Genomic DNA, 18,244 nt, shown 5'->3' on the forward strand with positions numbered 1-18,244 from the left:
TAGGGAAGAGTTTCGTTCCAACATTTTGAGAACGCTTAGGCTGTGTTTTTGCTATGTTACTTCTTCAACAGCATTACAGAATCCCATACACAGCTTTATAAAGTAGAACTCATAACCTCTTACTCTGAACATGGCCTTCTTGAGGTACTGACTTCAGATTTTTGTTTTTAAAAAACGGCCTACAAAATCTGTGCTTCTGAATCAATTTTTAAAGTCCAGTTGATTGTAGCCTCTTCCAGGTCCCTGAGGATTAAAAAACAAACAAACAAATAAAAACCCCAGCATCTCTTTGCAACTCAGAGAAGCCTGAGTTAACTGTTATTTTTATTGTTCTGGCTATAGATTCTATCATTTTTCTTACAGATAATGGTAGCAGAATTTCTTAATGTTTGCCTCTTGGTAATCTAAGTAGTACAAGTTACAAGGATAGCAAATGCCTGTAGTGCAAGTTACTGCTGAAATATAAAGAGAGCTTAGGAGTAAGTCTGAGGCCAAGTTTGCATGGACCTGCAAAAGATATGCCCATGAAACAGTTTTTCCATCTCTATGGCTACATATTGAAAGAGAAGAGCAGATGAAGGATCAGTTATCTCAGCCAAAACATTTTAAATCCAGAACTGTTGAACTTTGCAGTATATCTGAAGTGACTACTGTGATGGAGAGGAGTTTGTTACTCATGTGAAGAGACTATAGAATTTTCCCTAATGCAGCTGTTACACAGGCACAAAAAAGAAAGCATAAAATGACATTGCTCCACTTTGAAAAATATCTCCTTGCATATAATCCTTAGTGCCCTGTGATTCATGGTTGAAGTGAAGCTTTAACTGATTTCAGGTGTAGCTTGAAAAGCAGAGTAATAGTTGCCTTTTTGAAAGTCATTTTTGTTTCTTTTTCTCACAAAGCAAGTCTTGATGCAGGAAAGACTATCTCTATCATTTTTATTTCTGTTGGTCTGTATTATTTAATATTTGACTGTGGAAATATGTGTGTTTGTGTCTGCTGTGCCAACCAGCATAATAAATCAATCTTCTCTCCTTAAGAAGACATCAGCTGAAGAGGTACCTGATAACTCTGGCCTGATAAAAGATGCAAGCAAAGATGATAAACAAGGTATTCAAATATTTTTTTTGTTGTTATTTTGTTAAGTGTGAAGTTTTTTGTGTTAATTAGTAATCCACATGTTTGCCAACAGAATCACTGATATGTTTAATTTCTGAGCTGCCTATATGTCGGTATAGATCTGAAGAGATAACTCACTGATAGCAGCTGAGTTGAGGAAAAATATCTGAATGATATAAAATATACCTTCTTAAGTGTATCCAGTTGTCAGCCAGTTAACGTTGCACTTAAGAATTTATCTGTATATGTCTTATCTGATAAAGGCATATGGAAGCAAAAAAAAATCACTCAAGTGGTAATTGATAGTGGAGTGAATTATACTGCATTGAAATGTGCTACAGTACATTAAGAATGTCTTGATATAAAGATTATTAGTAAAGGATGTATCCCCTTGGTGAAAGGGGAATAAGCACAAGAATTGGGATTTCCTAAATTTAAGCCCAGCTCTGTCAGTGCAGTATGATATTTTCTGGAGCAACTTGCTTAGGCTTCAGCTGCCAAAATTGGTCAGTCTCTTGCATGCCCTCACTTTCTGGTTTATCATTTCAGGTAGGTCAGTGTAGCTCTGCCAGTGCTTGCCTCTTTCTGAAGGCTCTGTGTTTTTGAAACATGAGTCCTTGGTTTTAGACACCCCCAAATTCAGAAAAATTGGGATTATTTGGCAAGTTGAATGTACGCCTTTCTATTCTTGGCTTTTTTACTCTGAAAAATAGTTAACTTTCAAAGGTATTTGGGAGCTCTGAAGATATTTGGTTACTGTTGGTTTCTTTTGGGAGTATGTATGGTGTAAATGGTATTACTTTAGATATTTCTTTCTCAGAGTTGATTTTTACCTGCACATATTTAAAGTAACTTTCTCTTTTTTTGTTTGTTTCTTTCTTTGTTTGGTTTTTTACCAAGTTCTTAAAACAAGCATTGCTATCAAACCAATACCAAAGGAATTTCAGCACTTGACTGTGAAAACAGGTAAGAAGAAAAATAATCATGTTGACACTTCCATTAGAATTTCTATCAAATGTTTTATACTACAGTAAACTTAAATTAATGTAACCTGACTTTTCAAGATGATGTTTCTCTATTAATAATTTACTGCTGAAATGATCTTTTACCTTGTAATGACTACTACTTGCAAAATTACACTTAATTAGTACTTAAAGCTGTCAAAAGTTTTCTTGCTTTCTTTCTCTTATTTTTAGCAGATGTGGTGTTCTTCCATTGTGGAAAATGTATTAACATAGCATTTTATATGGAGGCTGATTTCTGTTTTTTTTTTAATTTTTTTTGTACTATAAATGAGATTTGGGAGTAAGAATATTGTGTCTTGATAAAAAGCTTTTCTCAAGTATAAAATAAATTATTTAGTGTTCCAGTAATTATTCTGAAATGATCTGTTTCTTTGTATAAACTGAGCTTTCATATTTTACCTTAAGGGAGATGAAGAGTAGATGGGCTTTTGGCCATATGGATCTTGTGGCACTGACACAAGCTTTTTATGCAGGGTTGTTTCTCTTGTGAAACCACCGCTGATTTTTTCTGTCTCCATCGTGAACATGCTCTCCTTGTTCCTAGCATACCAGAAAAGTATTTCTGGAATGGCATATCTAAAAGTTTCTTAGTTGCTCCAGAAACTTCCCATGTGTTCAATGCAATTATTAGAACTCCCTGTCCTTCCTCTTTCTTAATCTCTTTCCTAAAGTAGTGGCAAGAGTGTTTGCAAACTCTCCTTGGCCCCAGAGATTATCTAGAGTTGTTTTTCTTTTCTTTAATAAATGTCTTCAGTCATGAAGATATCCTTGATCAAGACAACTGACTCAAGTGTCTGCCCTAGCAGTTTTGTCTTACAGCTCAGCTTATTCAAGGCCACTCAGCAGCTGCTTGCCTCATTTCCCATTTTTTTTCCTGACTTCTTCCCAAACGCTCAGCAACTGCCAGGCTTCCTATCTACAGCTCCTGCTCTTGAGCGATTGCTGCTTCTCCTTCAGGCATACATCTCTCTAAAGGGAAGAGTTGATGACAGGATTCCAGTTCTCCTCCCCTGGCTCCAAAGGGCCTCCTTTGGAATGGAGCTGTGGTCTCAGTTCTACAATTCCATCTTTTGTATGCTTAGGAAAAGCCTGCTCCTTTAGCAATGTTGTGATGCTTGTATGCCAAGGAAGACGGCGGCAACTTTGCTCCATTGTGCTGCCTGCTGTTACTTTAGGAACCTGGACATTAAGGATTTGAGCCAGCACCTTCTTGGGTTGCATGGGAAGAGCTGTCTAGTGTGCTAGTTACGACACTGATTCTTGTGATTCTTTCAAAATTGAGGCTCATTCTGAAAGGACGTTGCAACCTTCACCTTCAGGATGCATATTCAGTTGGAATGAAGCAGGAGAAAATCTACATTTGTTTTGGTTATTGATTCAAGCTATTTATGTAAGTTTAAGAAAGGTGATACCGCTGTAGTTCATTAGAGGGAAGTTTTCTTTGCCGACAGGAGACCTAGCAATTGGAAGTCAGTAGAAACTGTGTATGTTCAAAAAAACACTTTTATGTCAGAAAATCTGGCCCCTCTGGCCTCTCTGAGGACTCTGGACTTTGGAAAGTTAGGTAGACTCCTGAAAGTTATTGTTGGTGTTAAATTTTTCAAGGAGTAAAGGGGAGCCAGTACTGTGAACGTTTAAATTATACAGAATTTCTGCCTAGGTCTTCAGTAAGAGGTAAGAGTTGAGTCAGTTGAGTCTTCAGCTCTTAAAGCAGGCAAGCACCAGCTGAGTATTACCCATTAGGCTACAGACAGAAGTTACACAGTCTTCATCTTTAGGAGAGTTAGAATGAAGCAGTATTAATTGGAGGGGTGTCTCTGGGGCAGAGGTGTTAGGAGCAGTTAAACACCCAAGATAGAAATCCTTGTGTTCTCCTGTGATATGAATGACTGAATAAGAGTTCATCAGTGCAGATGAATTAGTCCAGACCAGGGTGTTCAGTTCATTTGGCCATACTCCTTCAGGAATTATATAAATTTTATATAATATATAAAAATTAATTTATGCAGCAGTTTTAATAATCTTTTTTTCAGTTTCATTCAAGTTTGATTTATAAATAGTAATAGGAATATAAAAACTCATGAACTTAGTAAATAGTTTTGTATCATTCTGACTGTATGGTGTATGCGTGCAAACCTTCATCATACACAGAAAATATGCAGAAATTGAACATAGCAAAATTTCTGCACACTCTATGAAAACATTGCAACAGTAGTTATTTGTATGTTAAAATACTGAACTGTTTTATTGTACTTCATATCATGTATTTTATTTCATAAAAAGGTTTAAACTAGGGCTAAGTCTGGATATTGTGAAATTGCAGCCTTGAGTTTTCTGATTTTTCAATGGCTGAAAGAAAAAATCCTTGGAAGTAGAATTATATTGCTATAATTTTTTTTACTGGTCATTTCAGGATTCTCTCTTCCTTTTGTGTTTTGCTGTATACCTCACGCAGATGTCTTCAGAGAGCTGCAACGTCATTTTTACCTGTAGTTTTCTAAGGGATTCTGAAAGAAGTATGAACAGAACAACTGTCTCTGTGGAAGAAGGAAAATTTGAAATTTCTTAAACATAGCTTAGCTTGGAGAGGATTATACTTCCTATTTCTAGATGGCATATATTTAATAGTTGTGCAGGTAATTTAATAATCAGCAGGTTCAGCATTGGAAAAATTGGGTCATATGGCTGCAGGGAAGCAATTTCTGAAGTTGTATTCTCTAGGAGTCTGACACAAAAAGAGGAGGATTATCACCATTGCATGTTTTAATAATAACTCCCACTCCTCTTTAGTGCTGGTAAGACTTCCTTATATAAAAATCTGAAATCACTGTGAGTCTATTTGTTGATGACAACAATCCTCTAGAAAATGGTTTAAAAGTGTTTTTTCGTGTTGCTGCCCGGTATGTTTGGGTTTATTCCAACCAGTCTACCAGCTAGCTCTGTGCAGCCCTAAAAACAGCTTCTTTAATTAAGAAATAGTGTGTAACTATTCATATGGTGCATGCTATCATTTTCTGTGCATCTGAAGCTTCCTATGCAGGGTCCATGCAGTGCAACAGTGCAAGCTATCAGAAAATCAGTATTTGCCAGTTACTACCACAGGCAGCTCTGGCCCTGCATTTTGAGGAACTCTTAAATAATCTCAGCTGGTGCTGTGCTCATGATAAATGTCTGGCCTGGAAGTAGGCATGTCTCTGAAGGAAGCAAGAAACACCGAGATATTTTTTATTCCCAGTCTACTTACTTCCCTTATAGTTTTGTGCCCCAACAAACAGAATAATGGGAAAAGTGCAAGAATTCACCTTTTATATATATTAGGATTGTTTATGCTGCTGTAATACCTTGAGGATATCTCTTTCAGTGAGTGGAAATATAAAGCGATCAAACAGATATATTTTATCAAGATCATTTTATGTTAGAAAAGAGAGTAACAGAAAAGGTATGAAGAGACTTTATAAACCAGAAAACAGCCCAAAGGAGGTAATTCAGCACTGTTGTTTTCCTATCACATAAAACCTAGATGAGGCATGGCATTCAGACTCATTCAGATTAAAAAAAATAAATAAAGGCAGATTTTTGCATGGATAGGTATTTTTTGATTAAGATAGCACGTAAAACTTACTGCCTTAAAATATCTTTCCTCCTCAAAGTGAAATTGGTCTCAATCAGGTGTACAAACACATTGCACGGGTGTAAGAATAGGCACATTTGTGATATTAGTTGAAATAGCTAGGAAGAACATAAATCTTCATGCTTTGGGATGCAGAGCAGCTGCTAGGTATCTAGAAGAGAGATAAGGTGTGCTCTGGGAGAAACTTATGCTCTTTGTGTGTTCTTTAGTGGCAATGTTTTGTCATAGCCACATCCTGGGCTGCTGGTCAGAGTTAACAGATCTACTGTCGTTCCTGATTTCTCATAACCAAATTAAAAGGTTAAGTTCTCTCTACACATGAGCTTTTTAATTCTTAGGACCATAGAAACGAAGGAGAAGGAGAAGTGAAAATAATTAAATCCTCATTGCCTGTGTGGGAGTACACTTTCATGTCCACATTTGCAAAAATAATTACTGATCCTGCAACTAAAGACACTTACTTAAAATATCATGTTTTAACAGTTCCTTTTTTTTTCTTTTCTTTTTTAGTTGCTCAGGAATCTGTTGCATTTAGAGCCAGGCCGAGATCCAGGTACCGCTTTCATTTCTCTTTCAGAAGACATATCCTTCTGCTGTTAAAGACGAGGTCTAAGAATCGGCGTTACGATTTTGTATCGGTAGTGCTGCCCTGGGAGTACAGACCAGCTCAAAGACAGATTTATCCAGAGAGATCTGTAAGCTACAGACCCTTCTTTGGTACTGCCGGGGGTCCTGCATTCTCTGGGCATAAGGTGCTGGGACATCTGCTTATCTGCCTGGGTGGTGGCCCCACAGCAGACACCCCCCTTTGCAGGGGGCACTTTGGACACTTTCTGCTGCTGAAACCTGCGCGGGGGTCGCGTGTGGAGGGAGGCACTGCCCAGTCCCAGGGAATCAGCCATAACAGCTCAGCTCAGAGCTGCCCGTGAGCTGCGTGTGCTTTCCTTGTGCGGGGCGCCCCGGCCTCTGGCAGGCTGCGGGGTGACAGAAGAACTTAGGGGATTTGCACAGCTGCTCACTGAAAATGACACCTGATGAATCTGAACACTTGGAGGACAGAAAAGTGTGCCAGAAAATACTGTTTACCAGTGGATTAACTAGTGGCTTTGGCTGCTCACCATGCCAATATATCATGCATTGCACCTTAAAGCTTTTCCTTTGATCCAGTCTGATGACTTAATTTCATTTTCTTAGGTAATGAAAGTATAATCACGAGCTCCTTCCTCCTAAGCTAGTCAAAGTCTGCTAATATGAGAAGATGGCTATAGCATGATGAATTAAGTTGGAAATCCTCTATTCTTAGGACCTATATTCAGGAAGACTGAACACTATGTGTGCAATTTTTATGTTGCTATCCAAAGCTTTTACTTTTTATAACCTTTTCAAATCTTTTGCTGTGTTACTGAGTCATAAAATGACTAATAAATACTTAAATGAGTTTGAAAAAAAATGCTGTAATGAAGTACTTTGATGCAGCAGTCAGCCCAGACCTTCTGGTTAGCTGGTATCTATGTAAGACGCGGAGCCACAAGGTTATAGAGTCCACCAAGCCTCCTATCTTGGAGGTTGAGGCTAAGTATTTATATAATAGGTGCTATCTATCTCACCCTTCCTTTTTTTTTTCTTAAAAAAAAAAAGCTGTTAACTTGTATAATTTTAATACCAGCAATATTCTACACACTATGGAAAGCAAAGCTACAAAATTAGGGTTTGGATCAGATCTGAAATTATAGGGTTATGGAATTCAAAATCCTACCAAGCCAAAAATTCAACAGCAGCAGAGGTCATTGTGTTACATTTAAACTGTGAGGCAGCTGCAGCTTCACTCCTGTATTTATTAAAGTTTACATCAGGAACATAGGTTGAGCTTTGCCACATGTCTTCCCGCTGAGGAGCTGTGTTCTAACACCAGCCTGCTTGGCAAAACGCTGAGCCGTTTCCCATTAGTGGGAGCTATTTCTGTTCTACTTGAGTGTGCTTTTGGTCTTGCCTGTCATGCATAATGTATTACAGTGAGTGTAACATCTCACATTGTCAGTGCTCATTTCAAACAAAGCTCTTGGACTTGCAGGAAAAAATGGTAACTACAACAGCTGAAAAATATTGGGCACTTCAGCAAAATCAAAATTCTTAGCAAGTACGGTGCACTGGGATTAATGTGATTTGAATTATCTGGAACAGTCTGTAACAGTGCAGAACAGACATGTATTTGCCTAGTATTGGTCACTTTGCATCCATTCATTTTTTCTTGACTTTGTGGAATCTGACTGCTTTCTATGAAAAATTTACTCAGATAGTTACAGTATGATAAATTATAAAATGTGTACTTGCTGGAGGAAGATCAAAGTTATAAAGGCATAAAAATTGATCTCACAGATAGGAAAGACAAGCAACAGAAATAGGGAATGTTATATATATATTTTTGCTCATTTGAGGTTTACTCAAAATTGAATAAGTAATTATTAATGAATTAATTACCATGAATGAACAATTACCAGCTGGTTCACTGGCAGCACAGATCACATGAGAAGAGCCTGAAGCTGTAATGTAAAGGCCTTTCAAAAAAAAATGATGGAGAAAAAAAAACAACAACAAAAAAAGGGAAACTATTAGCCCTGAAAGTATAGCCCTTTCATTTCCTTAGGGACAAAGTTCCTCCATTTGTTGCCAGATAGGTCTGACTTGTAATAAAGGAGAACTTTTAGTCAGTGGGGCAAGGAATTTCTACCAAATGCTTGAGTTCTGGTCAGTATATTTTTGGACATTATTCACTATATTTATCTAAAATTCATTTCTGGAATAAGAAGATTTTTTTTGTTGTTGTTCCTGTTCCTCCTTAGGTCTTATTCCAGCACATCAATAGAAGATGCCATGAAAAAGGGAGAAGAGCCCCCTACTCCACCTCCAAGGCCACAGAAATCCCATTCCAGAGCTTCCTCTTTGGATCTGAACAAAATATTTCAACAAAATGCACAAGGTAAAACTTATTTTCCTAGATCAGTTAGATCAATGTTTAGATCTTTTCTTCTCATTCTTTTGAGACCAGTTAAGTAGCTGCGTATTTGGCAACTCAATTTGTTTGCCCAAATGCTTGACAGTGTGTGCATATGTTTGTCTTTACTATAGACAGGACTAAGCTGTATAAGTGAAGAAGTTGCACTTATTGTGTTACATCTGTATGGAAGGGGAAAAAAATCTGTTGCTCTAAGAAAGGTGATAGGAAGTTAAAATAGGGTAGTGTTTCATCAGTTTGTAACTAGTCTGTCGATATAGACAATTCTACCCAATAGCTACAATGCATTTGATATTTCTTACTATTTATTGTTTTTAAGTTCAGAGTCAGAAAGAAACGCTCTAATGTTTAAACTGGGCCAAGTGAAATTTGTAGCATACAAACATTTTTCATGTTAAGTCTTCCAGATGTGCAGGAGCAATTGAAACAAGAATGAAAAGAAAGGATATTTTCTTTAGACATGTGTTCTTTAGACACACTGAGGGGAGAGAAAGGAGATGTAGGTAATAGCTGGATGGAAATGAAAGGAAGGCCCTTCAGTGCAGGGTATTGGAGCGTTCCTCCTGCATTGCGCAGCGAGCCATGGAAAGAGGAGTTGTTTGCTCAGTGTTTGCAGTCACCCAGCAGGGACAGAAGTGCGTTGTGCTTTGGTGGTGCCCTTGAAGCAGGCCAGAGCTTTACACAGAGCACACACCCAACCGTCTAATTCTAGGGCTAGGTTAAACATGGGCATGTTTATGCTTCACAAGAAGGCCAAGGTTTAACTGTGTCAAGGAATGTTTTAACTGGGCTCTCTGATGTGATTATTGGAATAGAAAAGAAAGCATTTCAGCTCTTCCTATATGGAACGCTTTTCTGTGTAAACACCAGCCAGAATTCAGGAGTCCCGTTATGTGTGCTGAACCCTGAAACCCAACAGAAATAAAAATTTTCCCTCACACAGAATAGCGATTCCTGATCTTTGACTGTAGTTCCTGCTTAGGAATCCAGTGCCACCCCTTTTGGTTTCAGTATACCTTTAAAAAACATCCACATGCATATTTTCTAAAGCAGCAAATCCTCCAGAATCCTGATAAAAAGTGTAACTGGAAGAAAGTAAAATTGGATTAAGGTTTTTTTCTTGGAACACAGGAGAATGTAAATTGTCAAAGAACCAGAAGGTAGCATCAGAAGGAATGGTTACAGATTCACAATCTAGATGGCATGGTGGCAACGTACTGTTTAAATTTCTTGGATATTAGGGAAATATAACCTGACATAAATATCCATCATGATGTGTTTCTAACAACAGTTCAGTTTATTGCTTTCTGTCTTAAAGTATTCTTGACTCTATTTTTGTTTTGTGCTTTCTCACTTCTCTCTTAGCATATTCAAAAATAGTTTAATTGTTGTATCCCAGCCTCAAAAGCTAGTGCCTAAAATGGGCCATCCCTTCTACCAGCACTGTATTGACAGGTTTCAGTACAGGAAACCAAGTTGCAGTATCAGCCGTTATAAGAGGTTTCAGGCCGTATCCCATGTGATTGAAATAAACACATTTCCGTACATTAGCTTTTGTCCTGCTAATTCTTGTTCAAAATAATAAAGTTTGTGATTTGAGTGAAAATGTGTTCCCATGCTTGCAAAGGAGCTCAGTTGTGTCAAGATTTGTTTTGAGTTACCGACTGATCATGTTAATCTATAGATACCACTTCTTCACTTGTAAAGTCATCAATGGTTTGGGTCTTTTTTTGTTGTTGTTTCTTTATTTTGAATTTAAAGGGCAGGAAAATAAATACTTCATTTATTGTATATGTTATATTATGTCCTCTTTGCCACCTATCTTCTAGTCTTTGCCTGGCGAGTAAATGTGGAGAATATTTGTGCTTGTTTCCTAGATTGTCTGGTAATGCACCAGCTATTTAAACCCAAATTGCTGATTTGGGACAAAACTGCACTCGAGGAAGATGCTTCATTCATGCTTCACAGGGAATATGCACTTCTCTGGGGTTCTGTATTACTGTACTGTGCTGTATTACCCAGAAAAAAACACAAAAATACAAGAGAACTTACTGAAAGGCCCCACTTCTGAAATGAGCTGTAGAAACACTAAAATCCAAATCTGTGCCCTAGATATTTTTAAAATGTAATGAAAGAATTAACTTTTCCAAATCTACGATAATTATTAAACTACTCTTAGACATTTTATAATATACATAATTATGTTATTGATCTCTCTATATGTGTAGATATATGAAAAATAAGTATAAAGCCTTGATTCAAGAAGACACTTGAATTTGGGAAGACATTGTGGATGTGGTGATCTGTAGGGAGGTATTCAATTATATATTGAGCTGTGTTCCTCAACGGTAGCCCGGGAAGAGTTTCTCAAGTGCCATGATGTGGCTGAGAAAGCTGGTGTGGTAGGGTGACCACGTTCAACCCTGAACAGAATCCAAGAAATGGAATAGCGGTGTTAATGAATAGCAGCATCAGTGAAGTGCTGTGCCTGTTTTTGTTCTCCTGAAACTGCTTGTAGGTGCCCATGCTTTTGGTGTAGTTACGAAGGCTGCATGTTTTCTCAGGCATTGCACAGGCAAGTTGCTGCAGTGGAAATTTCACTGGCTTCGTGCAAAGTGTTTTCAAAACTCCCCTAGGGCTAGAAGAGTTTTTACTGCAATGTCAGTGTTTAAGAATGCTAGTGAATTCAACTGGATAAAAATCACTGCATACCCGTTCATCCTATGTAGCCTTTGGGTTACCATCTGACAAAGATTTAGTACAGCTAGAATCTGTATGTATTTCTTTTTAGTGTATATATAATCTCTGGCATTCGGCCTATGTGCATATTAAAAAATACTTGGCTGAGTTTTATGCATTCCTGGAAAGACAACAGCAGGTTTGAAGTGAAAATAAAAATGTACTTTAAATATACACATGAACTGATTTATATGTTTACCTATTCTGTAGCCCACTGTCTAATTAGACACAAACTAAGAGCTTTGCAAAGTTGAGGGGACCCCAAGTTGCGCACTGGTCACAGCCACCGCATCCTCCTCATCTGTCCTTTATAGCTGCAATAAACCGGGCTCCATCTTGGGGTGACTCTGGGACTGGGGTGAGTCTCAGCCTTCTGAGCTGGCCCGAGAGGGAGAGGTAAGTCCCATGGGTGGCCCCACTAACCTGGGGCTGGAAAGGTGTGGGATGTGGGTCCTGCCCAGAGAGGTGGATGGGCAAGAGTTGGCAGAGCAACTCTTACTTGTGCCATTGTGGAAGTGTGGGAATGTCACATATTCTTTTCTCTGGGCATGGATAAATGTAAGTGTGAGCATGTTTACTGAGAGAAATACAGCCATGTCAGGGATAGAGACTTTTCTGAACACTTCTCCAAGCTTTAAGCATTAAAGAAAGAAAAAAAAAAGGCAATCACTGTCTTCTGGCATTTTGTTCTCGTGAACATTTTCTGTTCATGAAAACTACTGAAGTATTTATTTCTGAGTGATGTTCTGGGCAATTATCTGTTTATAGTCACTGACAACAGTCCAGGTCTTGTTAGACTGATACATATGCTTCTGAAATATAATTAAATAGAGAGAGAGTAGAATACATTTTCTTTCCCACTTAATTTCATTTCTGAATTGCACGATTTCTTTTGATTTACAGTTCTGTGGTACAAAAGATGCTTGTTTTGAATCGAGAATTTGCTTTGATGAAACAACGTAGCTGTCATGAACAGCGTTGTTCCATGATGCTATGGAAGCAGATTGAATGTCTCTGTATAATTCATCAAAGCAGCCACATAACTATTTACAAATGATTTTTTGACTGAAAGTTTAAAGTGATCATTTGCTTTTGAAATTCGTGTCCTGATGAGGCTATCCTGCAGTAGAGGATACATGAAAGAGGGGCACCATTTCATACACGAGCATGTATGCAAATACCCAATGGAACTTGGATTAATTCCTCTGGGGATGTTGGTTTCAGCCAAGTTACAAACCAGTAACTTGAGGCTGATATTTTTTTTTTCTCTCTTTCAAAATGTGAGGTATTAAGTACCATCTTTACTTGTAAGGGGCGACTAGCATTTTATCAGAAGTGTAGTGTTTTCTGTTATGGATGATGATTTTCTAATTACAGTCAGCCCTGCAGCCTCTACTTATCTCAGTGGTGCTAGTTAGAGCTGCCAAGCAAGAAAGTGTCTCCTCTGCTTTCTCTGTTCACAAAAAAAGAAGCAAGGGAGCAGATATTCTGCATTCTCCACATTCTCCTAAATGGTCTAGATGTATCACCCTGTCATTTCTGTACTACCACGTATATACATTTCCTATGTAACTTTGATTGGTGTTTTGTCATAAGCTTAAAATTGTATTTTTATCATAAGACCCAGTCAGTCGATGCTTCTTCCTGCACCCTTCCATTTTCATTAGTGCTAGAGGAAGATACTGAACATCGCGTTTCATCCTCCTTTATTATCTTTGAAGCTCACAACTCTTGGATTCTTTTTGATATTTCATTAAACTGTAAAATTAGCACAACCTTTCTGTGAACTTACAAGGTTGGTGGGCTCTATTTGCTAAGTCTGGAGATTTGTGAATAGTGAAAGCATACTGAGATGTATTTGATTTGTTATGTTTGTCCAAATGCAAACAAATTTTATGCATTTCCAACCCTTATTTGTATTTTGTAGGAAATAGGGAATACGGGCATGCTATCTGCAGGTCTTAGTGACTAAGTCTTTTTTTTTAAGTATTGGTTTTGAGCAGTGAATTGTGTTGTTTGCTTTGCCATAAATAGAGATTTCCCAATTAACTTTTTGATTCAATGTTGAAGTGACAGCAGGATCTGGAAGAGTAATGTCCTTCTTTATGCCGGGTTTAATTGTTTAATTAAATTAATTATGATTTAATTTTGCATGACCACTTCCTCTCATTTCCTGTTGGGTCTTCCATTTGGTAAAATCCAACCGCTTTCTTGGATAGCAGGGCTGCATTTTGTCCAAACGGTAGCACTATGCTATGTTGCATATTACTGTGTTGTGTTTGTCAATCAGAGCAGAAGATTAAATTAGGGAGCTGATAATTCTGGAGGACCTTTATTTTAGAATAACAACAACACTGTCAAGTACCAGCTGTAAAACATTCAATTTTGCTAAATATTTTTTGCACGGTATACAAGAGTTTTAGTGCAGAGTCAGGTTAACATCTCTGCTTGTCAGGGTATGTAGCAACAATTAAAAGTATATTTTACAGGTAAACCAAAGCAGGCAGATCACATAATTAAGCTGCCATTCATGCTACTTTTCTCCAGCACTATACCACTGCAATGACATTACTGTAAAATTTTCTTGGCAGAAATATTGATTTTTTTTCTTTTTTTTTTTAAGGAGAGAATGACTTTTTTGTTTGGGGATTTTATAGCTCCCAGCACAACTAGCTCCTGATCTGTAACTGGAGCTGCAGTTTCCCTCCAGTTCTGTTCTCTACATAAGCTCACTGAGCTGAGCTTATTCTGAATAAAATATGAATATCCCCTCTCTGATGTGAATGGAGGAATTATATGCCCTTCAGCCTTTTAGAATTTTTTATAAAGGATAGATATGTTTACCATCCTGTAATTAGTTTCTTTGCCCAGCTGGACAAGGGTAAAATTAAGGTTGAAAGGGCTGAAGAAAATGGTGAGGATGTAAATGGGTGAATGGTGGTTGCACGGTTGGAATCTGAGTGGGTAGCTTATTTCTCTATTTTTAGACTTGTAAATTTTTATGTATATCTCTATGTGCTGAGCACAGAGAGTACTTGTCTGCAGACTGGGGTAAACCTTAGCAGCCTTTTATGCTTATAAATGGAATTTTGCTTAAAGGATTTTTTCCTTTGTAAGGAATGGTTTATAATCTGTTTCCATTCTATTACATATTGCTAAAGTTAGATGTTAAAGATAGATGTTGTTAAAAATGTCACAAAGTTTTAATTCAAAAAAGTGGTTTTCTACTTCAAGTTTTTAAGGCTAAAAGTTCTTGGCTGGCCTTTCCAGCCTGACTGACCTTGGCTGACCTGTTTTCATCGGTTTCACTTGGCTTGCGATATTCCATGCAAAAGGTTCATGCATTTTAGAACAGCCTACTGCCCAAGTTTTGCCACGGAGAGTCTTATTGTTCTGGTGTGTACTTGATGCAACTCTGCAGGTTTAGATACCCTCAAAAGGACGAGCCTGACACCCTGGTAGGACTGGAGGGATAGTGGTCGCTCACTGCTCATCCCTGCCCTCTTGTGCACGTTCTGTGTCGATCTCCACCGAAAAGAGTCAGAGCAGCTGCCGCCCCGCTGGGAGCCTCCATCATTCTCACCGGGAAATTCAGCAGGTCCTCAGCAGCAAAGAGAAAACCCAGCAACACGGATCTGCCAGAGCTAGGTGGAGGGACTATGCCTCCCTGTGGGTGGAGAATGAAGCTAAATGTAAAATGAGATGGTACGAAACCGTGGATAGCTTTATTTGGGGGAGAAAAAGAGGGAGAAACCATTTCCAGAGAGAAACACAGAAAACAGGAACTAGAAAATGAAATAGTTTAAGATAATGAGCGCTAGTAGTAATGCAGAAGTCCTGGATATGTAACACAGGACAGAACATAGAGATTAGAAAAATCTATTTTGCAGTAAAAGCATGCTAAATTGCATGGGGCATTTAAAAAGACATCATACAAACACTCAACCGTAATGGTATTTCGCTTGTTGGATTTGGAAGTATCCCATCAAATATGTAAGAAAGCATTTGTATCGTAAATTAAGATATACACCTGAGAGTTCATGCTGCAGAAATACTAGTAGTGCTTCATGGCTGGCTATATCTCTTCCTAACTGCTTGGAGAGCATAGATAATTTTTCATGCAACTGAGGTACCAGTGTTATTCTATATGGTTAACACATGAAATGTGTCTATAGCAAGAGTGTGTCTGTGACAGTAGATATGTATATCAGTTGCTAAGAAGTGTGAAGCTTTATTGCTGAGCAGTTTACCAGAAACTAACTGTGAGGAGACAAGGAATCTTAGTCAACCTGCATGCTGTCTGCAGTTCTGAACTTGCTGGTGCCACCCTTGAACTTTCCACAAACCTCCTAACAAAACTATTTAGGAGTCTTAAGATGGCTTTTTTTTCCTTGTTATTGCCTTCTGAAGATGTATTAGTGAGAATTAGTGAAACAGACCCTGGAAAACCAAGTATTTCACAATCACCTTACCAGAATCCTTCATTAAATTTACATTCTTGGATGCAGGTTTAATTTTTTTTTTTTTCTGACTTACCAAAGGCATGTCAGTGACAATTAATAGATCTCCTGGAAAACAGTTATTGCACAATCACGTTATGAAAGCTGAAGTCAGGAATGTAAATAAATGAAGGGCTGCGGTGAGGGTTCAGTGTGATCTGATATGCCAGTATGCCAATCTGAACACTGGCATCGGTGAACAAGGAAGGAAGGTTTATAAGACAGAGGTAAACAAGAACTGAATTTCCAGTTGAGACACAAAGCTTTTTGTGAAAGGACCCAGAACTTTCTTCCGTGGTCTGCTTTTTTGGCAACAGAAGCAGGAAAAGTAACAGAACCCTGCAGACTAGCCCCTAAGAGGAAGGGCAAAGATGCTGGCTTCCCAAGCCGCCTGCGGCACTGAAGCGGTTGGTGAGAAGCCTTACTCCTTAGGTATACTATCAATATTCCTTTTGTTGGCTTATCTTTGTGGAACTCTTTTCAGTACTGCAAATCCTTTGCTTTCTGATAGATTAAAATTAATTGGTTGTTCTTCTGTTAGACCTGATGTGGAGGCAAATCACTCTGAGGCAACACAAATTGATCTCGATCTCCGATGCAGCCATTCTCTCCTTTCCTGCGTCCCAGCAAAAGGAGTTGTGCCCTGCCAAAATTGGCAGGCATATGCCACCAGAGCAACTCTGTTTCCTGCTAAAGTCCATCCTTGAATGTGCTCCGCTCAATTGCAGAAGAGGACTGGAAAATGGAACGGAAATGAAAACTGGATTTAGATCCAACCAAATTAAGAGGAACTACCAAACTGAGTGCCCTTTTGATCATGGGGTGAGAGGCTTGTTGTGCTGAGACCCTCAGCTTGCAACTAACTGTAAGGGCCAGTTCAGGGTTTTGACATCAAGTGAGATCAGCCTCTTTTGGCAGACAGTAATTAGCACCACTTAGGGCCAGAAAGGGAGTGAAATGGCTCATGACTGAGGACAATCACCCTTCTTTTAGGATACTCATAATACATATGTTCTATTTCAGATGAGAAAAAAGAGCACATTTTTTTTCCTCCAAACAACATTAACTTGTCTGATAAAGGAGGCATATAAAATCAAAAAGGAAAGCTTCAAATAACTGAAACAAAATAAATACCTGACATGGGAAAATTTTAAGAAATGCATGCTGATGATAAAAAGTTAATTAGTATAAATTAATTTAAAAAGATGCATCCTGCAGTTGAGTATTTTGAGGGATTTTTTTTCCATCGTAAGAAAAAAGAGGATAAGTTACTGTTGTTTAGTTGAAGAGGTGCAGCATGCTTGGCTTACGTGTTGATCTGAAGCATCATGAGGACCCCAGTTTATTCCTGCCCAGTCTTGGCATCCTGCCCTGTTGCAATGCCCAGTAAGCTGAAGGAGTCAAGTCCTTCCTATGGGTTAGACAGGACTCTGATGGTTTTTGCATTTTCTTTGGACTCCCCTTCCTAGACCAAATAAGTCAAATAAAGAAACTGCTCTTGGATGGTCACCGTAATTGGTCTCTTCCATGACCATGACTAATGAAAGTGTAGAGTACTTAGACCCTTAGTTGCTTTTGGTAGGTGATGTAGTGTATTTTCTCCTAGGGGAGCAAGAAGCAACTTAGCTAAGTAGGATAGAATGGCCTGTCCTCAGAAAATAGAATTAAATCAAATCATTAAATCATGATGTTTGTTATTAAATGTTAATCTAACTCCATATTGGAAAGCCTAGTGTTTTTTGTTTGTTTTTGTTTTTAATCTAGTGTGCTGTCCTGTTAGTGTTAACGGGCCTTTGCAATTACCAAAACAGGGCAGAAAAATCACCCTGGAAGCTTGCCATCCTGACAGGCCAGCATAAAGTGTAAACACACTAATTGAAGAGCCAGGATTTTTGTCCTGAAAGCCTTATCATGTTCTCTGTAGGAGTAACGAGTGCATGAAAATGCTCTCATTTATAGTAATGCATGTGATACAGCTCCAGGATGCACTGAAAAAGACTGAAGCATATAACTTGTGTCATTAGCTTTTTTTTTTTTTTTTTTTTTCCTCACTGGAGCTTTGGGGGGGAATTTTTTTTTAAATAATAATAAGTTGTTATTACTCCTCAAAAGTCTACTGACTCTTGCCTAGAAATTGTGCTAGCATAAGCATCATTTCCTTCCAACAACAGGCCAAAGATGTTCTGCAACGGCAAGAATTTTATGAATATTTCATGAG

General features: G+C 38.2%; 1 protein-coding gene across 1 annotated transcript in view; it reads left to right on the top strand.

The window, feature by feature from the left end:
* Positions 1-18,244, top strand: part of REPS2 (RALBP1 associated Eps domain containing 2) — a 91,193-nt gene that overhangs the window by 53,104 nt on the left and 19,845 nt on the right. The window contains exons 10-13 of the mRNA XM_088532766.1: positions 1,041-1,110; positions 2,020-2,085; positions 6,286-6,328; positions 8,616-8,752. Coding sequence (XP_088388892.1) covers positions 1,041-1,110; positions 2,020-2,085; positions 6,286-6,328; positions 8,616-8,752 — 316 coding nt within the window. The remainder of the gene's footprint in view (positions 1-1,040; positions 1,111-2,019; positions 2,086-6,285; positions 6,329-8,615; positions 8,753-18,244) is intronic.

Source organism: Tinamus guttatus, unplaced genomic scaffold (assembly GCF_059628265.1).
Source record: "Tinamus guttatus ecotype Peru unplaced genomic scaffold, ASM5962826v1 Tinamus_guttatus_pri_ptg000470l, whole genome shotgun sequence".
NCBI lineage: Eukaryota > Metazoa > Chordata > Aves > Tinamiformes > Tinamidae > Tinamus > Tinamus guttatus.